We start from the raw sequence: 26,737 nt of genomic DNA on the forward strand, positions 1-26,737 counted from the left end.
AGTACTGGCAAGATCCTTGAGAAAGCAATCAACAACCATGGGGGGGGGGGGAATTGAAGAGAGGCAGAAGCAAGAGTCATATGACAGGGGATAGGGAGATGGTCGAGAAGGGGGTGTGAGAGCTCAGTGTTGTCTCCACGGGTAGGCAGCAGCTCTCTGGGGTTTGAAGCAGGCACATCGGGGGCAAAAAAAAACAAAACAGAATGAAAAAGAGCTTTGCAGAGTTCAAAGGCGAAGGAACATGCTTATTCGCTGTCACTTACATCCTTGATTTGGGAGTTGAGCTGCTGGACCCTTGGAGTCCTTTCCAACCTTACAGTTCTATGGCTCTGTGATGTGAACCATTTGCTTACTTTAAGCAACCTTCACCTCCCAAGAACCGCTAATGCTTGACATGTCAGCCAACCCTAAGCAAGCCCCCTTTTGCAAGCACCAACATGCACCAACGTACAGGCCCAGGCTTGTCAACTTCAATGCTCCCTGCCCCAAAACACGAGGCAGTCCCACCTGCCAGCTACCGATCACCACGAAGCCTCTGTGCTGTGCTGGTGGGCATGTCTCACCCTTCGTTGGCACTCACTGCTGCAGATAAGAGCCTCGCCAACAAAAGCCGGTCTCAGGCCAAGCTTTGCTTCAGGTCCTGGCTGTCTAAGGCCACTCCTATCAGGGAGCTGTCATCCAAAATACAGTATCTGGAGGCCAGAGGCTGAACTCAGGGCTTTGTCATCAGGCAAGAAGCCTAGTAGGGCATCTCGTGCCCGGCCCGTCCTAAGATGGCACTTGCAGAATCCTCCCAACTGCCCACACCCACACAAAAGTGGAGGGTCACGTCACTATGGGTGGGGCAGGAGAGGAGATGAGAAGAAAGTGGCAGCCATGTGGCCGGTGTGGACCTGAAAACCTTAGAGGTCCTGAGGTCTAATCCAAAACATACCAGCATAATTAAACCACTGCTAGTGGACATAGAAGAGCTTAGTTTCATTCTGTGGCTTATTTTGGAGAGGGGTCCTGCTCCACCTTCCCCAACATTTGCCTACACACCCGTTGTGTCTATTTCAGACTTTTTCAGGCCTCATTTCCACCTGTACGACTCCTCGCCTGCTTGTAGGTGTTGTCTCCTTCATTTTTATTTTGTGTACATTATAATGAAGAAAAGAGCACCTTTTTTAAATGAAAGACAAACGAGGTAAGACAGCAAGGGATCTTCTAGGATTACATGGGCAAAACAGCAGCGGGAAATGGACTGGGAGGGGGCAATTTCAATTAGAAAGTTGCCCAAGGGGGGGGGGAGTTTAAGTGCCCCTTTTTGTCCTGTTCCAATCAGATAAGGAGACTATCCTGATACCGAACCTGGGGGTGGGAGACAGCTAAGAGAAGACTGAATATGTATTCCCAGCATCTCATCTATGTTCCAGTTAGAAACATGTTTCATGTCTTCTGGGATTTTGTGCAAATTCACACAGGTGAAGGTGTTCCTTCGCTGAATGGTGTTGGTTTAAAAAACATAAAGTGAGACAGAATTCCCAGAACAGCCTAAATGCCTCTTGTTTAGCAACCACAGTGTCTACATGCAGAAATTTTGCATCAGCTCGGTTTAACTGATTTGAACTCCATCCATGGCTGAAGGAGGCTGGTGTTAACATACTGGCCTGGTTCCCACAAAGCGCCGGGGCAAACTATGGCTTAAGGCAAGCGAGCAAGCATGCTGGCGCACAGTGACAAAACTGCAGCCGCTTCGCTACTTGCACAGGTTGGGCTTAGCACTATGTCCCAACCCGGCGCTGGGCTTTGTGTCGCTCCAAACAAACCACAAGCTGCAACCAAGATTTGTTCTTGGCTTACTGCTTGCGATTCCTTTGAAGTGAGACCAATCCCGAACCCAGGTTGGGACACAACACCAAGCCAAACCATCGCTTGGTGGCAGGAGCGAGGGAGCAGTAAATCTCCCACAACTTCTTAACTGTGCGTCAGCACAACTTCCCCATTCCTTGTTCCATGGAAGGAAGTCTCTGTTCCATGTGGTGAGCTATGGGCCTACTCTGCGTTTCCACCTCCATTTCAGAAGGGAAGAGGAGCGTTCTTTTTTGGGTTTTACAATATTGTGTGGTATAAGCAAAAGTTTCCTACTGAATGACACATATGTGTGTATTTTTTTGTTTCCGTTTTCAACTCTTTGTCTTACAGCATAGCCAATGGCAATGGAGGAAATGGGCCCAATAGTTACGAGACCACATAATATTGTAAAACAAAAAAAGGACAGGACTTACCTGAGCCCCTAGAGGGCGCTGCTTTCGTCTGCAGCGGAGATCTGAGGTGGGTGTGACATCACCAGCACAGTGCATGCTGGGCCATCGTTACAGAGAGAGCCTAGTATTGGCAGAACTTGGGAAAAAGGGAAACAAAAGCTGGCATAAATGGCATGCTAACAGCCCACTGGATCTGACCTTTCTTGGGGGACGGGGAGGGAACATAGCTGTCAACGTTTCCCTTTTTAAAAGGGAAATTCCCTTATTCCAAATAGGATTCCTCGCAAGAAAAGGCGAAAGTTGACAGCTATGGGAGGGAGGATCTGTGGATTTTTGTCAATAATGGGGAACCTGGCACCCTCCAGACTTTCTTGGAATCTGCCTCCCAGTAGCCCCCACCAATGTGGATGATGGTCAGGGTTGATAAGTTAAGAAGATAAGAACCCTGGTGAACAGGCCAAAGGCCCATCTAGACCAGCATGCTGTTCTTACAGTGACCTATCAGATGCCTTTGAGAAGCACACAAGCACGACCTGGATGGAACAGCCCTCTCTACACTTCTCAGTGACTGGTATTCAGAGGCATACTGTGGCATCCTGGCCAGTAGCCACTGATAGCCATTTCTTCAATTAATCCTCTTTTGAAGCCATCCAGGTTGGTGGCCCTCACTATCTCTTGTGTGGCCCTCACTATCTCATTGTTCACTTATGTCCTGTGTGCATGGCTGGAAGTCTGGCAGCCTCTGAAGGGCCACAGGCAACCTGATCACTCCTAAAGCAAACAACTACAATGGTCTGCAAAGCGTCTCTTGGCTTTCTCATTTCCCATCTCATAATGAAAACTAGTAAGTTTGGGAGGTGGAGGAGTTGAAGTGGAGGGGGGCACCATCTATGATAGTAGGATCACTAAGTATCATAGGACAGGAAGGGAGCAACAATCTGGCCACAGAGTACTGCAGAAAAATGGGTGCCATGGTTGATTAGTATGGAAACGGGGTGCATCTCTTTGCCAGCATCTTGAGACCTGGCTCAGTGTGATGGTTAGGAGACCGAGAGTCAAATTCTGCCTCCACCATTAACTCACTCAGTGAGCAAGTCTGTTTTCCCTCTTCTGTAATATGGGAAATGAGAATACGGGCTTACCATTATTGTGAAAGTTATAAAACAAAACACGGAGGCAGCTCTAAGGCTTTGGCACTTGGCAGGCAGCACCATTGTAAAGGACGCTTGGTTGCTTAATTACTGTTGTGAGGCAATAAGAGGAAGGGATGCTGGACCACCCACATCTGGGACTTGGGAGGGGGGGTCTCCCCAGAGCAGCAGAAAAAGGAGGGGAAGTTGGGTGGACAATAGCGGGGAGCATTTGCTTAAGCACTTTCCTTGCGTCCACACACAAACACCCCATGCATACTGCTTTTACAGAGTAAAACACAACTGGTATTTGTGGAAAGTGTTGGGCAGTCAAGCGGGAGAAACACTGCAGAATGCAGATATATATACTGTAGGGATAGAGAACCTGTGGCCCTCGAGATGCTGATATACAGGTAAAGGCTATTTTGTGTGAATCCGATTGACATGCAACCGCCAACACAAACCATGACCTGGAACGCAACTCCCACACAAACAGGGAATTGCCTGTACTCCAACACCCATCAGCCCCAATTTGCATGGCCAATAGTCAGGGTTTCTGGGAGTTGTAGTCCAGGAGTATATGGAGAGCCACAGGCTCCCTATCCCTAACCTGAATAGACAAGTGTGTGTTTGACCTTATGTGTTAGTATGTGAGTTTGTCCTGATGGTCAGATCTTAAATCCAGAAGTGCTTATTATAAAAATGTAAACGGCCTCGAGGGTTTTGGCAGGTAGACTGTATAAAAAGGTAGGAAACAAGACAATCTCTGGCACTACCTTTTTTATGAATGTAAGAACAGCCTGGCAGCTGGATCAGACCAACAGGCTATCTAGTCCTGCAACATGCTCTCAGATGCATCTGAGAAGCCTGCAAGCAGGATATGAATGCCACAGCACTTTCCCTCGCTTGTGCACCCCAGCAACTGGTCCTTAGATGCATGCCAGCTTTGACCCTGGAGATGCAACACAAGTCAGTGTGCTATCAAGTTGCACACTGAGGAAAACCAAATCTAATCAAAACTCAGCTCCGAGTTGGCCGCAAGTGGCCAAGAACAATAATTTGCATTTTGAGACAAATTCTCAACCGTGGGTGCCTGATGCTAGGCACCTAAATCCATATATAGGCACCCAAGCATAAATGGACCCATTTTCAGAGGACTCCCGAATGGGAGATGCGGGTGCCGCTTATATTTTCAGGTGCTTGAATATAAATTTAGGTGCCTACCTTTGGGTTTCCAACTTGGACATTTTCAGTGTGACTCTGAACTTTCCTGAGCCTCATTTTCTCCATCTGTAAAAAACAGAAGGCGAAACCACTGCTTACCCTCCTTACAAATTGGTAGGCTGTGGGGGAATATTGAAGGGAGGGGGGAGGAAAAAGCAACTCACAAAATGGACAGCAAATAAAAGGTCGCAAGTTCCAGAACCACATTGTTCTTAGCAGAATTTGATGGAAGGCAGGGAAGGAGAGAAATGTCTCAGCCAACAGATGATTAAAACCCCAAACTGAGTTCATTTCATGCACTGAATTCAAGAGATGACTAATTATCTACAGGTGCGAAAGGGAGGGAAATGGTTTAGTGAAACGAAACATCATGCAAACACACACCCCTACATACACACAAAATGAATTCATCTCAATGGTGCCCCTCTGAGGTTCCACGCACAGCCGTTCCTGCAATCATTTTCCCAGCATTTACATCACAACCACATCAGACTTCCAATTCGGATTGTGCAACTGGAACTTTTTAACCATAACATTGAAAGTTCAGGGGCATTCCATGGGCGCTGCTTGCTCAGGTCAGACTGCAGGAATGGCGCACGGCACGTCCAATGGAAAAATGCAGCTGCCATGGCGCCACCTCTGTGTTTCAAAGGCAACACTGAACAGAATGGCTTGGCCATTCCCAATGTCTTTCCCCTCCTCTTTATCCTCCCTCCCCTTACCTCTTCATTTATATTAAAGCGCGAGGGCTCCTGCCTGCTTCGGTTCGACCTCCTCACCCCATAAACATCTGGATATTCTTCCCACATCTGCAAAATAAATCATAATCACATTTGTACTGCATCCTTCATCCATGGATTCAGGGCAGTCAACAGATGTTCCCTCTTTCTTATGCTCCCAAGAACTCTGCAAGGCTAGAAGCGAGAATGGCGAGACACCAATGGCTTCCTCTTCTCACTTACAACCAGGGATCAGTACTCAAAAGAACTTTATTATTATTATTATTATTTATTGAATTTATATACCGCCCTCTACCCACAGGTCTCAGGGCGATTCACAGGATAAAATCAGAATATAAAATCGCAAAGTACATAATCAAAATAAAAACAACAACATGGAGGTTCAACTCCACTATCACGGCCAGTAACAGCTAACATACCAAGGCTTTGTGATTTTGTCCAATCTGCTTTTAAAGCCATGCAGATGGGTTGCCTGCCATCACTCATATGCTAAATAAATAATGAATAAACAAAATTCTCTTGTGGCAGTGAGTTCCACAGACTGATTACAAGCTCCTTGCCTCTGCCCCTATATTGGTGCATCGCCGGCACTCAAGGATGGCTTGTGGCTTCCAAAAGTGGCAAATGCTTGGCTGCTGTCAGAAAAGGATGCTGGATAAGATAGGCCTTTCGCCTGATCCAGCAGAAAAACCCTTAAATTATTATCTAACAAAAGTAGGAATAGCATGGAGTGTGTGGATTTTGCAAGCTCACCTCTCCTTCAAGATAGAATTTCCTACAAACTCTTTCTAATTCTGCAGACCTTTAATACATTCCTCATTCTATGTCTTTTCCCTGCCACTTTTTAAATTTTATTTTAACGCATCATGACTAGCTCTTTGCAAACCTTCCAATCAAACTGTCCCTTCTTTTCAGAATTTCCTTCAGCGGTACCAAAGAGGCAACTCAGCCAAATTCCAACGACACACAAAAGAATCCAGAAGGGTACACAATTCAGGCTTTGCCAAGTCATTGCCCTCCAGACCTTTTGGACTACAACTCCCATCAGCCACAGCCAGCAGGTTGGCAAAGGCAGATGAATATCAGGATATCAAACCAAAACCTGAAACCCCGGAAACAGAAGACCTTGTAGTAGATGGCAAGAGACCAGGCTGTGCTTTGCCACCTCCGCCAAAGGCTACCCAAATGAGTTAGACATACCCACCAGCAAGGGAACAACATACTTTTTTTACATCGGCTAGCCTTTCTTTCTTGGATGTTGGTTTCTCCTTGGCTTCCAGAGGCGTCTGCTGAGATTTTGAGCCCGTCGAGCCACTTTCGGATTCCGACTGGCTTTCGGAAGTCTCCGAGCTGCTGTTGGATTCGCTCCCATGCTCGCTTCCTTGCTCGCTGTCGGACTGGCTGGCCGAGTCAGACCCCGAGGCCTCTTCTGATGCTGAGTGACTTGTGGAGGAAGAAGAGAGGGTTTCATCATTGTCAACCATCTTGCAAGTTCACACACTTAAGACCTGTTGAAGCTGCCCAGAGTGGTTGGGGCAACCCAGTCATATGGGCAGGGTACAAATAATAAAGTTATTGTTGTTATTATTCTTAAGCAGGTGTGAGTCACCTAGTGCGCTTCAGATGCTGCTGGACTACCATAAAATATCAATGACTTCCCTTCTTCTCTTTCCCTGGTTCATTTTGCGTAACATAAATCCCTGCATATCTTATATAAACTAAACCATTCAGTGTATTCCATTATTACATCCATCAAAACTTATTTACACTGTTGAATTTATCTTAATGCTGCCAACATTTTCGAATGTACACAATTTCCCCCCATATATTCAATAAACATTGTCCATCTTCTTTAAACCTATGTTCTTCTTGTTCTCTTATTCTATGAGTTAGGTCCGCAAGCTGCGCATATTGCATCATTTTAAGCTGCCATTCTTCTTTGGTTGGGACCTCGCTCGTTTTCCATGGGAAAGGCAGTATTTGATTGTAAACCTGAACTGCTCTTGGTGGCCTTGTTTTGTTTTTGTTTTGCTAAAGTGGGTACGTGATAGTATAGCATCAAAATATAGTTTTTATTTGCAGAATACAGATAGATATCTTTTCAAAATCCAACACTGCTATGGGTTGTTTCTTTCCAAAGTATTTCTCATCAATAAAAATTTGTTGTGCTGCAAGCAATTTTTTTCTCCTGAAAGTGTGGCCCAAAGAGAAAGAAAGTTCAAGAACCACTGCCAACTGCATTTTTTGTGGTTTTTTTTTTAAGAAAGGGGGAGGGGGAGGTTATAAACTAAGAAATACTTCAAATCCAAAGATTTGTGGCTAAAATACGAAATGGCTTTAAACTGATATCTGGCACAGAGGTTGGAATGTTATTCTAGCAGGGTTTAATACAATATTAAAAAAATAAAAGACAAGTTGAATTATTTTAATATGAGAGGGAAAAGGTCAAAAACACAAAATGCATTTCTTTGGGAAGCTGGCAGAGGGCAATATAGAGGTACTCAGGCAGAGAGGTGGCGGGGAGAACAGAAACAAACAGCTCCAGAGGCAGAGAGCCAGAAGCCATTTTAAAATATTCTCTGCTTCTCTCTCCACCATCTTATAGATCTCCCAGCGTTGTTTTCTTCACCGATAACCCAAAGGGAAGAAGTGTGTTGTGAAAAGCACAATTAAGCAGAAGGGCCTTTGAAAAACACTTGAGAGGACATAAGGCAAATTTAAGAAGAGGATGGTCTCCAGAAAAATGTGCAGAGGATTCGGACAACTGCCTGCATCACACTAGTTGCTGAACTGGACAGCAGCTACGTATTCACTGCCGTTTCAGAGCATGGAATAAGGAAGCTACCTCATAGTTTGTCCATCTAGCTCAGGGTTGTCTACACTGACCAACAGAGGCTCTTCAAAGTGCCAGGAGTTCTGACTCCAGCTGTTTAAACAGAGGGTGGGTGTTTTTCCTAGTCTACCTGGAGATGCTGAGAATTGGACCTGCAACTTTCTGCACTCAGAGCAGATGCCCCACCAGTGAACTGCAACCCTTTCCTAGACGGAGGAAGCTGCCTTATACCAAGTCAGATCATTGGTCCATCAATATTGCCCACACAGACTGGCAGCAGCTCTCCAGGGTTTCAGACAAGAGGGTGTTCCAGGCACCGAGCCTGGGCTTTGGCATGCAGAGCAGTTGCTCTACCAATGAACTATGGCACTTCCCTCCGTTACCTCTTTGGGGGAACTAGAGAAGGGGATATTCAAACTGCAACAAATATATGTTCCTAAGCCCTCCTGTTAGAATATTCCATTCCACCTTAAGTACAGGCATGATTGTAGTGTGTCACATGCCTGTTTACACTCCAGCAGAGCTTGCTGGGAACTTCCACCTATGCTGCTTGCTTTGGACATGAAGGGGAGAAGACATGTTTTCCTTTTGTCCTGATGTATGCTGAATAAACTGTGTATAAATACGCTCAACACAGCCTCTCCCTGCCACTTCTGTTGCACAGCGTTATTTACTCTGCTGAGTGTGCGTGCCCAGCTTCTGAAGCTAGCAGTTTCATACTGATCCAAGGACTGGAGATCGCCCAACACACCGGCCGGTGGGCTGGGGCCTGCCAATTGCCCTTGATTCCTTTATTGTGATCATCAAGTGTTCTGAACTAACCAGGGGAGTCCCCCCCCCCATGTTTAGTTGCTTAATCCTCAGTGTCTTGACTGATTCAGTTGAGACACAGAATCATAGAATTGTAGAGTTGGAAGGGACCACGGGGGTCATCTAGTCCAACCCTCTGTAATGCAGGAATCTTTTGTCCAAGGTGGGGCTTGCACCCATGACCCTGAGAGTAAAAGTCTCATGCTCTTTCCACTGAGCTACCCCAGGTCCCCCAAACTCTCCATATGTAAGGCTGCTGAGTTTGACATGAAGTCTCGAGGTCTTCGGAGGGAAAGAGTAAAAGAAGCAATGTGGTTGAGAAGTGGAGTGTTGGAACAAGGAGCAAAGTGAGCTGTGTTCAAACTCTCCAAAAAGATCCCTGGGTATCACGTACATCTAACCTACTTCACAGGGTTGCTGTGAGGGTGAAACAGGAGCGGGAGTCATGGACGCAGGCAGCAAGGCTAAAGGATGTTACATATCAAAACTGGCAGTAAATAAAACTAGGTCAGGGGCAGCCCATGCAGTGAGCTCCAGAATGTTAGGACTTAAATAGAGAAGAAAACCTGATAACTGAGGAAAATGAACAAAACAGTACAATCCGAGGAGAAAGTTTTAAGAGATTTTCTTTCTTAGTTCAGGTATTTTACATAGAAGGAAGGTACTCAACCAAATGTACAGAGGTAAAACTCCCTCAGAACTATACAACCAATCAGGGCACATGCTACTACAGTGAAGATCATGCAACTCTACCTGGTTGCTAAGCAACACCTCTGCTGCCACCCCTTGGCTAGTTGACAAATTAACAGAAGTAACCCTTTAAGGTGCACACTGAATGATCCTGGCCCGCTATTGGACTTCCATGTCCAGATACTATAGGACTCCATCTTCCACCAACCCTGGGCAGCATGGCCAGTTGCCAGGGATGATGGACACTGAAGTCCTGCGGCATCTGAAGGTCACCACATTAGCTATGCCACACCTTAAAAACCTATCAAAACACAACTGTTCCGTTTCACAAGGGAAAAGAAGCTAGCATGTGCCCAGCCATTGTTTGTTTACCTACAACAGGAGTGGGACAACTGTTTTCAGCCCAAGGGCCATATTACCTTCTGGGCAACCTTTCATTGGCCACACACCAGTGGTGGGTTGGGCAGAGGCTGGTTTCTACACAAAGACATCCCTCTTGTGTCTTCCATCCAGACAAGAAAGAGGCATTATCAGAGTTCAAACACATTTTCCAACCAGACAGAAGCAGTCACCAAGAGTGTGGAAAAAAACGGGCCAGTGCTGGGTGCCACCTGGTGAAAGTTCTGAGGGCCACATAGAGCACCCTGGGGCTTGAATTTCATCCTCAGGCCTTTCTTCCTAATCCTAGCTGCAATGCAGGAAGCTGTGGTTGCTCAAGTGCGAGGGAAATGCACTCTGCATGTGCCTAGAGGCACTTTTCTAGTGATTATTCTTCTTCAGCACATTTGTGACGTTCCAAATTGGGACAGGTGAGGGCACGCCAGAATCCCAGTGTCCAAACCACATTCCGCACAAGCGCCCTGCAGGCCTGCGGCACTTTTTTGAGCAGCGAAAAGGCAGGCAGACATAAGCCCCACACCACCCAAGCCACTGCATTACTCCCAGGAGAAACGTGCAGCTCAGGCGTGCTGCAGGCCCCGCGGTAAGTGCCACCCTCTACAGTGTGGCACCCAGTGCCCCCGGCCTCCCCTAGCTATGCCTCTGCTGAAGAGGGTCTGGGAATGCCAGCTTAGAGATCAGTTGGTGCTGCCAAGCAAAAAGTAGAGTAACCAAAGTTTCAGCTGGCACCCTCCTAGCTGTGAACTGATCTGTAAGAATTACCAGGAGTTTTTCATGGCACAGAGATTAATATCTCCATTTTCCAATTTATACAAATCAATCTGATACTAAAGGCGTAAGAGCAGACCAGAGTGTGTGCTTTCTGGGTCGGTGGCAACCCGTGTTAGGGAGAAGTGGGGTAAACGTAATTAGAATATACATGGGCTACTTTGTGGTAGATCAGTATCTCAATGGGCTACCTAAAATAAATGATCTAGAGCTGGATAGGTCCGGATTTTCCCACATATTACCAGGATTTCAAAGGCAGAATTGACGTCCGGAGGGGGATTTCCGAAAGGTGGTACTACAAAATTTTTGGGGGGTTTCCCAATTTTGGGGGGGTTTTAACAACTTTCAGGATGCCCTGGTTTTTACTTTTTGAAATAGGGCAACACTAAATAAGCCAAAATAGTTATTAGGGCAATCAATACCTTTATTACACCAACCAAAAATGTCCCAAAAATAGTGTGCAAATATTTTGAGTATTTTGTGATCATTTGGTTGATCTAATAAAGATATTGCACTAATAAATGTTTTAGAATTTTTCTTAAGGACCAACAGGTTTTTAAAGTAAATACAGGAAAATAGACAGCATTTGAAAAGGCTCAGCCTCTGCCAAACACAAGAGCCACAGGCAAGATTTAAATGGGACAATGAAGCTACTTTTCCTCCCCAGAGAAATCTAAAGGGTTTTCAGCTTCCTAACACAAACCACATACCGAGCAGTCAAAGGACCTGCAAAATTAGCCACACACCCAGTTCTGTGATGCATCTTTTGGTAGAAAAGGGGATTTCCCCTTCAACTGCAGGAAGCTGCTATTAACAAACTTAAAAGTGTTGGTGCACATGCCTGATCTCTGAGTGCATTTCATAAACACGTCTCTCGAGCAATTTCATCCACAATAAAGTTGCTCTGTTTATGTATACTCATCTGAAAATGTAGTAAAGTACTAAACTCAAACTTTGGTTGGTAGGGGTAGCCAAAGTGGTGCCCTCCAGATTTTGTTTGACTCCAAAACTCATCGGCCTCAGCCAGCTTGAACGATGAGGATTATGATTATGATTATCATCATCATCATCATTATTATTAAGGAGGCCAGGGCTGCAGATCCATAACTGACGAAACAAAAACATAAAACGTACTAATGACAATTCCAAAGCAGATATAGACTAGGATAAACATCTCCACTTAAAACAGGCGTAGGCATCCTAAGGCCCGTGGGCAGTCCGGGAATCAGTGTGTTTTTACGTGAGTAGAATGTGTGATTTTATTTAAAATGCACCTCTGGGTTATTTGTGGGGTCTGCCTGGTGTTTTTACATGAGTAGAATGTGTGCTTTTATCTAAAATGCATCTCTGGGTTATTTGTGGGGCATAGGAATTTGTTCATATTTTTTTTCAAAATATAGTCTGGTCTGAGGGACGGTGGACCGGCCCACGGCTGAAAAAGGTTCATGACCCCTGACTTAAAAGGCTTGTCTTCAGAAGGTACAGAAAAGGTAACAGATACAGCTTCTGTCTGGTAATTAACCTGAGGGAATTTCCAAGGGTCAGATGCCACAAAGCTCAAGGCCTGGTTCCTGTATTGTGTGAATGGACCTCCTGCTAAGCTGATATCTGCAGAGGACAGTGATGATGGCCCTTCTCTCCTCCAAGGACACCTGAAGGCTCTCTCAAAATGGCCATCTTATTCCACAGATTATCCCTTCCAGCGAGATGTGCTTCCAAAGAGTTGAAGCCTGGCTTCTTCAAAAGACCCTTCCTTTGCCATATTGCCCCCATCTAGTCCAGTCCTATCAGCAGAGCAAGGGCACATTCACTCCATACATTTAAAGCATCGTGATGCAACTTTAAACAGCCATGGGTTCCCCTAAAGAATTCTGGAAACTGTGTATTATGAAGGGTGTAGATCAGAGAGCTATGATTCTCAGAGTACCCCAGTAAAAGCAACTGGCTGCTCAAAGCAGTATCACGGTGCTTTAAATGTATGAATGTGGCCTTAGTGTCATGCAGCAAAAACAAGAGATTTCTTGCGGAACCTTGAAGACTAAAAAACTTTTCTTTCCCCATGCAACACACTATCACAGCACTCTTTTTTCTCATGGTTTGCATTGCTTTTAGGAAACTTTCTCATAACTGTTTTCCTTTGTGCCCGCCCACCCCCAAAAAACCCTCTAGGATCCTCATATTCACCCTCTTTTTCAGTTTCCTAATACATCACACAGGCCCGTTCCCAGACAGCCACTGAATGCAAACTGGAGGGGCCTGACTCCCGAGCATACGCCCCCACAGGCTGCTTTTGCTGCAAGGCCACAAGATTTCCGTTGTTCTGTGACATCTGGAGTTTCAACATCCAGAGGGGGAGTTGCTTGGATTTAACCCTGTGAATGTGGCCTCCATCAGGGAATAATAGGTTGCTAGGGATACGGATGTTTTACTGAGTGAACAAAAAGTGCAGCAAAGAAAGAGATCAAGCATAATGGCCCATCACCACCCCCCATGATTAAAGAGCATCTCTGACAATGTCAATAGGAAGCCTCTTCCCAGTTCACACTCAGGAAAGAGAGAGGAAAAAGCAAAGGCTACTTTAGACTCAAAAGATGAAGTAATTCTCCCAGCAATGTGATGGGGGGTGGGGAGCATCCCAACAGATGAGAGCTTACTTTCAAGTTACACAATACTTTTTTCAGGCATAAGCATGGGGAGGGGTAGATGGGGAGGGGTTGCATCCAATTGAAATTAACGGCCATTATTAACTTAGGCCCATTTATTTCAGTGGGCCTACTTTTGAGTATAACGTAACTGAATGCAACCAATTTCTGGGTGTGACATAAATTGGGTACACATGACATTTTAAAAACACACTCTTTTCCTCAAAGAATTCCGGACAGCGTGGTTTGTTTAAGGGCTGCTAGGAATCGTAACTCTGTGAGGGGTGAACTACATTGCCCAGAATTCTTTGAGGGTGAAAATTTGCTTTGAACGCACGTTGAAGGTGGATAAAACCCAGGCTCAAAGTTACACACACACAAATTCGTGGAAAATGTTAACTTGGTACAACTTTGTGTTCTTCGAACCCAAACCAAGGAAATTCAGCTTTTAAAATAAATAAATAATAATAATAATCTTGCTTTCAATGACTGCAGAAACTCACAGCCAGAATCTTGAGCAACTATAATCCTAATTAAAGAAGTTGTATCACTTCTTCAAGTTTTTGGTCTGTGGCATCACTGGCCCTGTTAAGAATCTGACCTACCCACAAACCACAACTCTTCACAAGAATCTTGCAAACTCTTGTCTTCTTGAATAGGAAGGGAAACTAAATTGAGTAGGGTTAAGCATAATTTCTGAAATGTGAGCCATCTCTACACACACACACACAAAACCACACCTCTCACCACCTTTAGGAAGCAACACTGGTGTGGGTCACAGCCCACAATCAAGCACTTCTACTGGAAGCTGGGTCATATAGTATGGAATGGGCGGGAGGGGGTCATTTCACAATTAGTGACAAAAAAAAAGGCAAATCAATCTCAAAGAAGCTGAAGAGTAACACTTTTTATGAATGTCCACCAATAAAAAGCACTGCTATTCAGCATCCTTGAGACAGATCTGCCTTTTTTTGCCATTTTCATTGGTTGCTTCCTGTTTTCATGCATGTGGTGCAAGTATTTTTTTAGGAACAATAAATGCACAGTGATTGCAAATACAACATTAAACAAACTTGGAAGTTTTGCCAAACACAAATAAACCTGCTAAATTGGATCACTTTCTGAAGCATCAAAAATGTTACTAATATAAGCTGGAAAATTCCCGACGCAACGTTGCCTAATCAAATTAGACTAATCTGCATGGGACAATTTTCCAATTCATAATTTTCCATTAAACCCACATCACCAGGTTTGCTGTAGAGTTAAGCCTAACCCTGAACACCTGCTCTGAATGCAGAAGATGAATTCCCAGCATTGCCAGGAGACCGCAGCCCGGAAAGTCAGAGAGCTGCTACCAGTCATTCTATGCTCTATGATCAGAGTGAACAATACTAAACTAGAGGAACCAAAATCAGCCTAGAGTAGCTCCCTATGTTCCCAGGATGCCCACTTTGCAGATGCCACAAGGGTCTCCCTGAAGTGAAAACAGGTGAAAACAAGCTAGCTCACTACCCATTCCCAATGTATTGTTGCATGCCAACCCAATCTCTGAGTAGTGGGCGATTTCAGGTGCCTACCCAGGGTTCAGTTTCCTGAGAATGAGGATCAGAGGAGACTGTGGTGTATTTAGGACAAGCATAGGCCAACTCGGCCCTCCAGATGTTTTGAGACTACAATTCCCATCACCCCTGACCACTGGTCCTGTTAGCTAGGGATGATGGGAGTTGTAGTCCCAAAACATCTGGAGGTCCGAGTTGCCCTATGCCTGATTTAGGATATATGGCTTATTTACACACATATACAACCTAAACCTATGCTGGAGGTGCTGAAAGCATTAACACCCCAAGGTGGTCTTGCTTCTTCCATAGCCAGAGAGTTGGATTCAAGCAAAAATCAAGCATGTCTCTCAGGCTTCCGCCTGCCTCCTGCTTCTAGCTTCTACTCTGGACTTTGTATTTCTAACTACCAGCCAGTTGAGGGGGGGCACCTATTTCGCCTCTGGCACAGAGCCACTTCCTTTGTTACCTTAATGACCCATACTTAGGGAGCCATTACAAAGAAGCTGGCCTGGCTATTCCAACAAATTAATCCTTGCTTAGATTTTAACCCTTGCTGGATCCAGGGATTAGAAGGGACTCGGGCATACAGCCTATCTTCCCTCCAAATTGACAATATCTTACCTGCATTCAGACTGAACTCTTCTGTGCTCCCCTGGAGTTCAGCAAGACCAGCACTGGAATTGGGAGTTTGGTTAGCTAGTCTTTTTGTTTTCACTGCAGTTTTTGATCTTGCTTTTGCACTTCATTAAAACCTTAAAAGTGGCATCTTAAAGGCTTAACATATTTATTGTGGCACAAGCTTTCATAACTAGAGTCCATCAGATGCAAATTCCCTTTGAAATTTGCATTTTTTCTCTATTCACTGTAGTGTTGAACCTGACTTTTTGACTCTGTCCTATTTGAAACCGTCAGCATGCCTGGTGATTAATTGTTGATTCTTAAAAAAATATTTAATGTGAGCCGCTGTGGGCATGGTCTGCTAAAAATAATTAAACCTCAAAAAGATGGAAACTACCCAGGTGCCTAGGCAAATGTGCCTGGAAAGCAATGAATCATTTGTAGACGAGCAGCCTACCAGATTTAAGGTGCACATGTACCAATACATCAAAATAGTCCTGATAAGAGTAGACAAACCTACTGAATATCACCCACTGGCTTTTACCATTTCATGGGTGAAGTGCCCACAAGACGGATGAAAATTAATAGAGCAATTAAAAACTCGGATCCATATTTTGCCATTTGGGGGTGGGAACAGTTTTGATGACCGAACAATTACAAATTGAGGCAGGGTTACAGGGCACACAAGTTGAAAACCTGCCAGTCTGCAATCAGGTTATTTGTGTACACAGAGCAAGGGCTTTTTTGTTTTCCTGTACTTGTGTTCATTGGCATAAGAGACAATGGCACTTTAAAGTTATGCAGAATGAGGCCATTCCTTTTCTCTTCATTAAACCAGATCCAGTTACTTGGGCTGCTTCTACATTAATTAGCAGCAATTGCTAGCTTGCAAACAGCAAGAATGAGGCCATCTGTGACTCACATCTCAAACAATGGGGAAGTCAGAGGAAGGCGGAAGACAAACACTAGTCTTGTGACATTCCAGATCTCTTACATCTTTAACTGCATTAAATATGTTCTTCACAGGCACTCTTCTGACCTATACTCTTCACAAGGTAAACCTCTGGTGTAAAGGAGAGATCAGGGTGAGTTTTGCAATGATTCAGAAAGTTCAATGGAGCTCCAGACAGGATCCAAAACAAAAAAGTTTGGGATTAAGTAGCAAGAGTTCACAGTACAGGAAACACAAACTTTTCAGTTCAAAGGTTGCCAAAGCACTACCAGCTGGCTTGAATTGTTAAGGGAACATCACCTATTTTGAGGAAATATGTGTAAAATATATAGAATGCATTTCCCTAAACACCTGAGGGAACAACACCTCCAAAATTATGAGCTTTCCAGGATAGGCAATGTGGCTTTTCAGCAGCTGTGAATGCATACACCTATGTCATTATGAAATCTCAATTTGAAACATTTCAGCAAATGTTTGTAAAAGTGCTTCACCTGAATTATTCCACACCTGGCCAGGTGCCGGGGATTATAGGGTATTAACATAACCTTCCTGTTGTGAAATCCCTGTTTAAATTTGATCTAATGTGTGAGGCTGCCCCAAATAGCAGTCTTCTTCCAGTATAAAGGACTGTGTTCTCCTTTGTTAAACTGCAGCCAGATCAGACATAGTTAAACATACACACGTTCTGTACCCATTAAAGCAAAATAGCTTAGGGAGAAATGGTTGGGTTCTCCCCAATATCTGACGAGACTGCCGACGAAGTGTGCTCTAGCCTGAAAAAAAGCTCGTTCCTCAAAAAGTATGTTGCCTGAAAAGCCGTTCTCTTGCTATTCTTCCAAAAATGGTTTGAGCATAAGGGGAAGTAGATTACTCAAGGGAAAACCCAGCGTTTTTTAGCGGTGTATTCTGGTTTATTGGTCATGTTGCCGCTGGCTATGAAGACGCACATCCTTTTTTTATTTTGCCATCACACAGTTTTTGTTTCGTTTTTTAAAAAAGCTTCGTGCTTTTTAAGCGCTGCATTGCTCTCAGCCTCTTGCTTTCCAGCACCGCGGAAGAAGTGAGCACGCTGCATGCAAAAGGCTTCTTTCTAATCCGCCCTGGTTGGCTGGAGCAGGCAGAAAGCTGTCTGGCTGTGAGATATGAGAGTACCGTGATGTCACCAGGAAGGCAGGGCTCCGGCTGACACAGAGCTCTGCCATTGTTGACCCTCCTGTTTCCAAGTGAGCCGGCAGCCAACCAGAGCTCTCGTCCAGCCCAAGATGGCCTTTGAACTATCCACCAGCAACTTCCTGCTGTGCTAAAAAAAAAAAAGAGTACACAGTGCAATGCAGTATGTCTGTCAGCTATGCGGCACAAAGGAACAGCCATTTTGTGACAAAGCAGACCTGCAGTAAAATGCTTAGCATTTTCTTATTTTGATCTGACCCCCCTAGCCCGTATATTCTCCCCCAAAATAAATGCTTCGCGCCTCACACCGCAAGAGATATTAAGGCCCCCCTCCCCCGCCAGTAATTCTCTCCCTCTCCCCTCCACTCTCATTGCTCATTGTCCCCAGCTAAAAATCCTCATTTTAAATAGGAGTGGTGCTTCATAAAATGGCCGCCACTAGCTGAATGTGCTTGTTAACAGAAATCTGCAAGATGCAGCTTACAGTTACTGCTTACAGCTTTAATGAGAAATTAATTGCTCTGGAAATAAAAGCCCCCAGCCTGCAGGGAGAGCGTTAGCGGGCATAACAAAAATGCTATATTAACTGTGTAGTCTTAACTAGTTTATAGATTGTGGTGCATGGAGGAAAACATAAATGTTGCCATACCGAAGGATTTGCGATGTGAGCATGCATTTCGAACAGCACAAAAGACAAGTCTCAAACAGCTATTTGTAAGAAATCGTAACATTATGAAGACTCCTCTCATGTGTTATTGAATACCCCATTCCTGTGTACTGTTTACCAGGACTCCAGCAGAGCTTACTTTCAAGTAACAACCCAATCCCAACTATGTTTACTTGGAAGCAAGTTTTCTTTAACTTATACTTAGGGTCAGGTTGTGCAGCCTCATGGAACTTCTTATGTATAGGTAGTATTTGTTGCAGGTGCTCCCATCTTAAATATGGTGTAGCTAAGGATCTTGCAGGAGGTGCAACTAACCTGTGACCATCCAGAAACTGTTGGGACTCCCAACTCAAGCAGCCCCGGTAGCATGACCAAGAATCAAAGATGATGGAAAGTACAGAACAGCAACAGCTGGAGAGGCACTGGTGGCCCATCCCAATCAACAGCCTACTTGGGGGTGGCACCCCAGTTAGCAAATTCCCTTGCCAGGAAGATTAACCTGGTATCTTCCTTCCCTAGCTTTCAGGCAGCAACAGGAAACATTTTCATCGCTGAAAAGTGCTTTTCATTAACACAAGACGCCCAACTGTGTTCAACAGGACTTAGTTCCGCATAACATGCATCGGACTGTGACTTAAGCCAGGTTTTAAGAGGGAGTGTGTTTCTCTATTCTTTCTAAAATATTACATTGTGTTTTGATTTTCTGTTTTTATTGTAAGCATTGCAGAACATTTTGACATGCAGTGGTATGGGAATTTAAAATTAACTGGTTCGTGAGTATATTGGGAATAATATGGCTCCATGACAAACCTTGTGTGAAGTTCTTAATAGCTTGGGCTTTGAACGAAATCTTTTTTCCCAACGACTGGAAGTGTTCCAAGCTATTTATAACCTAAACCAAAGGTGGGCAACCTGTGGTCCTCCAGATGTTGGACTAAAAAATCCCTTTGGCCCAGTCAGTGTGTCCCATTGTCAGGGATGATGGCAATTGTAGGTCAACAGCATGTGGAAAGCCACAGGTTCTCCACCCAACTTAAACCATAACAGGTTTTGTTGCAGAATATGCCACCACAGCTTTTTCATTCAACATACTTGCCCATAACCACATGAGAATATTCACTGTTCACTCACAGCATCCACTTGTTAGGCTAAGAAGTGTGTAACATTATAATTATGAATAGGATTAAAGGTTATAAAACCAGAGAAACTATAGTAGGTAACCATTGTGCAATGACAAGCTGCATCAGAACATGGACTTGAGTTGTATATTATTTGGGATTTTTATCCCATCCAATATAATAGCATATTGAAGAAGAAGAGAACAACAAGTGACCCTAAAGATCATGAGCCACATAGAATCCCTATTCCAAAACTGTGGAGCAAGTATTAAAAAGCAAAACTTCCTGCAAGAACAAAATGTGTTCTCAAAATATTTCCCAGTAGGAATTGTGTTCTCTGCACAATGTATTCTTGTGGACCAAAGCATAGGAAACACTTAGGGAAAAGAAATCTTGAGCCAATTTTTGCATGGTGGGGGAAGCAAAGGAAGGTAAGTTACTTCTTTCTCCTAAAAACAATATAAGGAGCATGGGACTAGTCCCATCTCTCTGTCTCATATACACATTTACCCACCCTTCAACCAGCACCCCAATCTTATCACTTAACTCCCAATCAAGAGAGGCCTTGATGTAAACCATCTATGACACGTTTCTCCACCCCAATCAGATACAGAAAGGAAGTTGCAAGTAGGATGTGTGTGTACAATTTTGAGGTGGCCTTCCTAAAAGTACTTTCCCCACAGATACACCTTCTACAACATTGAGACAACCAACAGCTCAGAAAATGAACTCCAAGGAGGAATTGTTTACAGTAAATATTGTTTTTTCCATTGGTCCCCGTGAGAAAGTATTGCTAGTAGTAAATATCTTCCTTTGAAGAACTGCAAGGGGAGGGGGGAGAATAGGGATCTTTATTTCAATACAAAAGGTGTTAACATAATGCTTACCAGGAAAGCAAAAGTTCATGTGTGGAGGTTATGCAAATAATATACCCATGGGGAAGAAAAAAGGGGGGGAATGTCAAAGGGGTGGTTAATCTAATTTTCTAATTCAATTCACATTTCACAGCTTTTTAAAGGTTTAGTTTGCTGCCCCTCACAATACTAAACCCCTTTGTTCAGTTTATCACATTTATTTATTACTAAAATGCAGTGGGTTTCTATCAACGTGGATTAACCGATTAACCAGCTAATTTCAAAAACAATTTTGTTACCAAGTCAGCAATTTGACTTTCACAACTGCATGTCTGAATTGTGAGTTTCATAGAGTTGAAAATTATGGATTCCTAAAAAGAGATCCATGCTTTCTTGTACCTAGGTGTGGGAATCAAATGGCTTTTTCACCCCCATCAAAAATTGCAGCTGCCTTCAGTTTTAATCATCAATTAAATATATCCACAGCCACTGTAATATTTTACATTGCTTAAACTTTGAATCTCTTAGTGCATAACATACTGTAGGAAAACACCCACAACCCCTAGGGTTTTTCTACCACATGGTATTAATTCAAATTCTAATAATCTATTGAATTAAAATCTAAACATCACAATATATCATTCATACACTTACAACAAGGAACAGGTTGGTACACAAATTATTTTCAGGATTATAAACACAAAAAAACTGAAAATGGGATTTTAAGTAACAAAACAAGCTAGGGTCAGTAAATACGTTGCAGAAAATTATTATCAGAATTATCAGGGACACACAGCTAGAATTCCCTTGCTACAGGGTTAAGCAAAAAAGTGACAGATCCAAATTAAAAATATTTTTATTAGACTTGCCATCCCAACACCTGCAAAAAAAAAAATACACAAAAAATCCCAGACATAAAAATTTACTCCAAGTTAAAAAGAAAATAGACAAGAGTCCAAGGTGTCCCACTTAGTTCATTTCTCTTTTAAATGGAAGAATCTACTATCAATGGGGAAATCTGGTTAAAGTGTATCAAAATATATTAAAATACCTAAAACAGTATCAAAGTTCTGTAAAGCCAAATTGAATATGAAGCAAAGGGTGTCAACCACACACACGCGTTCTGGTTTTTATTATAAAATGAATTTTTTTTCATTCATAAAACTTTGTGTAGTTTCTTATTTACAATACTATCAGGCTTCTGTCTGGCCTTCAACTAAAGTTTAGACTTCACAAATTCTTCAAAGGAAAAAAAATCCCTTATATGTAAAATGGTGCAATGCAGCAGTGGCTATATAGGCAAGGTCATTTTTCACAGCACAAAACCCCTCAAAAACACAAAATTCAGAAGCTAAAACTTGCATAATATACAGGAAAAGGTTCCATCTGTAGAAAGGTGCTTTACCTTTTAACTATGGCATGGGGCCTTTCAATCACACCACAACTTCCAGAAATTGCAACCAAAAAAAAAAGAAAATCAGGGTGTGGCATATTAGCAAGCTCAAGGTCACTCCTTAGGAAAAAAAATCAAAAGCATTGAAATATATATTTTGTTTCTCTCCTGGTGGTAACCCAAGGGTGTCAAAAGGTAAACAATGAAATCAGGTTAATAAAAAAATAATAAAGTTGAGAGATCATACCTCGAAGCATTGCTGTGGACTGAACCCTCCTCTCCTTGGCTTTTATCCGTATCTCTCATCATCTTTTTATTCTTAAATATTTAAGAGAAAGGTAGAGAGGTGGCTGTGTTTGCTTTGAAGTCCTGTGCCCAGGTATTTACTGTCAAAAGTTGAAAGAAAGGTAAGGTCCCAGTTTGTGCCTATGGCTTTCAATACCAAGAACAAAGTCCTGACGCTGCAATGGTATTTGTTACAATAATGCAGAACGCTGATCAACACGGGGAAAACGGAGAATATTATATATATTTTTTAAAAAAATACCACGAGGGTACACAGCCCTGGGGAGCATCCTACAAACTTTCCTAAAGTAACCCTGGAAGCAAGTATTCTCGGTATTTTATTGCGTCATTCCAGGGTCGTTCAAACCGGTCGAGGGGGAAAAAATCAAAAGTATTCAAAAAGGACAAAAAACCTTCAAAATGGTAATTAATAATCGCCCACCTACCTGATTCAGGCACCGGCGCCAGGTCCAACCCGATATTAGTTTCGGGTCGTGGGAAAACATTAGCTCCAAAATATTTCAACGGCAACACGGAGAACGAAAGAAAAAAGCCGGATTTCTTTTGAAAAACAATAAAATAAGGCGTTTAATCCCAAACGATCTGCATTCGTTCAATTGCCAGAGGCGATAATTAGAGCCAAAAGATGGGGTAAAAAAGATCCGGAGAAAAAAGCTCATTAAGAGAGCGCACAAAAATGGAGGTACGCCATGGCTTCCAAGCTAGGAAAAACAACGACCTGGGCTGCCTCCACGGCTGCTTCTTTCCAACAAGGCGAAGGGAGAGCGCCCCAAAAAGCTGCTTTTCTGCCCGAAAAACGCTCGATGCCCCCTACGACAGTCCCCGCGAGAGGCTAGGGGCCGCAGGAGCCCCCTGAGGTAGCCAAAAAGTTGGGCAAAGTTGCGCAAAAGTGGCGGAGGAGGGGGAAAAAAGCAGGGAGGCTCAATGCGCTCTCCAAGGCACAGCCGCCATCTAGAGCTTTCTTCCCAGCTCTGAGCTCTGCCTTTGATTGACACTCTCTACATTTACCCCACAACTCAGGTGATGTACCATAGACCCACCCCTTCATTTCCACCCAAAAAGAGAGGGGGAGCCTCCACCTCAAGGGTGCATACCCCCCATCACTGGCATCTTCATACCCAACTCCAATCTGTGGAGGAGGCAACTTAACCCCATCTGGTTCAGACACCCTTTCCAAGCCAAAAGAGATATTATTGGTTGCTTTTGTTGGAGAGGATTGCCTTAGATCACTGTCCTTGGGCTAAAATTACTTCCTCTTTGGACAGGAAGTTGTGGTGTAGCAAGCCATTTTGAAGGAATGGAAGCAAGACTGGTATCCAGTGGGTTGGCACCAGTGGTTCACATGGGAAGGCTAATACCCCCAAAGGGTAATTTTTAAAGCAATTCTTCAAGTAGCTTATTTCTGATAGGCACTGAGACACAAATAGCCCAAAGCCATTAACTGTATAAAAGTAATTCCAATGGGCACAAAAAGAGTTATCTATTAGCCCTTTTGACTCAATAGCGCCACCCTAGTGGTTCTATTTGGAAAGGACAAAATTGTTGTGCTGGAATTCCAATTTGCTGGTTACCAAGAGGGTGTAAAATAATTCTAACATGGTCATGGTATTATTTCCTGAGCTCTTCATTTCAGCCACACTCCAATAACAAAAGCTTACGTCTCAAACATCAACAATTAACAAAACTATTTGGAACTCCTATGGAAAAGGTGGCACAAGAGTTGCTTGTCCAGCGACCATTCCCTTCCTGATTGGGATATTGGGTATTTCTCATAACCCCAAACATATGGAAAGCATGTTATACCATTGAAAAGTACCATGGATGGGCAAATGTCTATCCTCCAGTGACAGAGCAGAAGGTCCAAGCAAATGACAAGTTCCATCACTAGAAACAATCTGTTGCCACTTCCCCACATTATTTCAGCCCAACAAAGCTAGTACACAATACATAATTTCAAGTGAGCAATTTGAAGAATTTAGTTGAGAATTCTCTACAATGGAAGAAGGCTAATCTTGAAGGTAGGTTCCAAGTCTTCAAATTGATGAACACCTTTGGGTCAAAGTTAGTGGCCACCTGAGATTCTGAGTAGTACCTCAAGCAGAATTAAATATCCAAGGAATCACACTAGTCAGAATCTCAGGTGTCTTGCCTAAACCCAAACCACCACTAGGCAAGCCATACAGAATACACATTAAGAATGGGTAATTGCGCAACTGCCATCTTTACAACATTAATATCAGAAACATGAACATCATACCCATCAATAAAAATCTTCAACAGCAATCTGGCAGTTTAGATCCAGTTTCCCCTTAATGATTATTCACAGCAGTATGTCAGAAAGAAAATGGACCTTCTAACCCCAAAATTATGTATCAAGTTACTAAGCTACCAGATCTGAGTTACTTGGTAGACATGAAGTGGCAGTAGGTATTCAGTAATACAATAAAATGCATAAGGTTAACTTTAATGGTGTGCATAGGCAATTATTCAACCTAACTTCTTTATCTAGCTAGGGTTGATTAACCAACATGGTAGAATCATAAACATTACAGATTTGTACAAACAGCAATTAATTTAAAATACTGTTAAGTATGATCAAGAAAATCAGACCAACATACCACACCATAAGGAAATAAAACTATACTTAAATGTTTAGAAAAAGAGTCAGTTTTTCAATATGTGTATATTATCCAACGCTAGAGCTGTCATAGGAGACTCTAGGTCACAGTGTGATGGTGAGATGACTCCACATATTTGTACCATTCTAAGATAGTGGCATTGTTCTGAAAATGTCTTGCTGACATCTACCACCATTTATCCTAGATTAGGCAGACATGAAACCCTTAGGAGGATACAACCTTTTGCACCTAGCCAGAAAACACAGAATATAAAGCCCCAACCAAGAATAAGATCCTACTAAAAACAGACAGCAATCTGAAAAGTTAGCAAGTATTTGAAATATCATTTCACAAAATATTAAATTCTTTCGGTAATCAAACAGTTCTTGTCAACACAACCAGTGACAGGAAAGATCAATACATTAAGAACCTTTAAGCCTGAAAGACGACAAACAAGATAAAAATGTAAAAAAAAAACCACTTTTATTTAAGCCATTTAAAGTAGCACAGCACTTCTGCCAACAGGGGAGAAAAGTATGCATACATTCCTGGTTTGAAAATTCAGTCAGCCCATTCCATCACCAATATCAAATAAGCCATATTGGAAGGGTCAGATATCATTTGATTTTTTAAAAAATCCATTTATCAGATGATCATTAGCCCAAATCTTCTCTGGTTTAGATTACACTGAAGTTCATCCTAAAGTGCCCCTCTTGGTTGGACATAATCAGCAATCATGCAATAGTTCATTCCTCAACCTCTCAATCTGTGGAACTGCCATCTTGATTTGGAACTCGTTGTCTCCCTTTGAGATTCTTCCTTTGTCTGGACTCTTTATAAAAAAAAATTAAAAGAAAAATTCTGTTGGAATACAAGTAATTTTATCCTTAAACTAAACAACCAACATTGAATTATCATATCTGAACACATTTTAATGTATTTTCAAATAACAAAAAATGTGAAAATTTAGTGATGTCAAAGGAGCATTTAAAAGGTATTGAGAAAATTACCAGCCATTTTTGAAGATTCCTATAGGGAAGGACGTAGGCATAATTTTCTACTTTAAACCACTAAAACAAGAAAGGAAATGTACTGGTTCTAGACACAGTCTTTATGATCATGAGATTCACAACAAAAATACTATAGGGAATATATATATATATTTTAAAAAATCTATGAAAGAAGAAACTTTTTGTTTTGAATTCATAAAGTTTTGTTCAATTTCATACAATTCTGTGTGGTTACACATTTAATTCATAAGGTGCACAGCTGGCAAATACATCACTTCCCAAACTTTTAAGACTATGGGTTATGCTACATGCCAGTCGGAAGAAAACTGAGTAGACCCATGGCTACCTTATTTTTATCCATTTCAATGTGCCTGTTCTGAGAAGAACTAGCATGGGAAGAACTAGCAAATTTAGAACACAAAATACATAATATTCTCCCACGAACACATTTAAAAGGCCATAAAATGTTAATCAGCCAAAGGCCTGGTTATATGTAGTTCAGTTTAGTGAACTCCCACACCAATGGGCACTACACCTGGATGTTATATAGGCTGTAATAGATGCAACAAAATGAAGATTTCAAATAGCGTAAAACATAAGCAATACAGCACTACTAGGGGACTAAACAAGTTCTGCTGTCCTTACAGATTTAATAAGGACTAAAGAAGTCATGGGAAGGTGTGGGCAGAGAACATTACTAGAAGGTAGGACTGGCTAGATACTAATTTATCTCAGCTTGGTCTTTGGTTACATGACTGGCCCCAAGATCCAAATGAAAAGTGGAATTGTTTCATTTTGATCCCTATGAACATAGAATAAACAGAACAGCAAAAATTTATAATCCTGCTACAAATTCCAAGAGGATTAAGTATTCCCTTCAAATTAATTCTCCTGATTTAAGAATGATTATTCACTAGGTTCAATTCTATATTGACACCCAAAGGCAACCGGGTGTTCTGGATGGTCTGGTTTTGTAGCCCTTTCACATTT

General features: G+C 42.8%; 1 protein-coding gene across 9 annotated transcripts in view; it reads right to left on the bottom strand.

Moving 5' to 3' along the window:
* Window positions 1–23,337, bottom strand: part of CHD2 (chromodomain helicase DNA binding protein 2) — a 65,380-nt gene extending 42,043 nt beyond the window's left edge. For 2 of the 9 annotated variants that reach the window (XM_083586136.1, XM_083586144.1), the window contains exons 1-5: window positions 22,545–23,294; window positions 22,061–22,199; window positions 6,564–6,783; window positions 5,323–5,409; window positions 4,601–4,666 (exon numbers count right to left, since the gene is read on the bottom strand). In XM_083586136.1, coding sequence (XP_083442262.1) covers window positions 4,601–4,666; window positions 5,323–5,409; window positions 6,564–6,783; window positions 22,061–22,122 — 435 coding nt within the window. In that variant the 5' untranslated portion in view covers window positions 22,123–22,199; window positions 22,545–23,294. Of the gene's footprint in view, window positions 1–2,267; window positions 2,383–4,600; window positions 4,667–4,764; window positions 5,116–5,322; window positions 5,410–6,563; window positions 6,784–22,060; window positions 22,200–22,544 lie in introns of those variants that run through there. The other 7 variants (XM_083586140.1, XM_083586139.1, XM_083586137.1 and 4 more) reach the window with 7 other exon arrangements.
* Window positions 23,338–26,737: the final 3,400 nt, after the last annotated feature.

This window comes from Podarcis filfolensis (genome assembly GCF_964270895.1).
Source record: "Podarcis filfolensis genome assembly, chromosome: 14".
NCBI lineage: Eukaryota > Metazoa > Chordata > Lepidosauria > Squamata > Lacertidae > Podarcis > Podarcis filfolensis.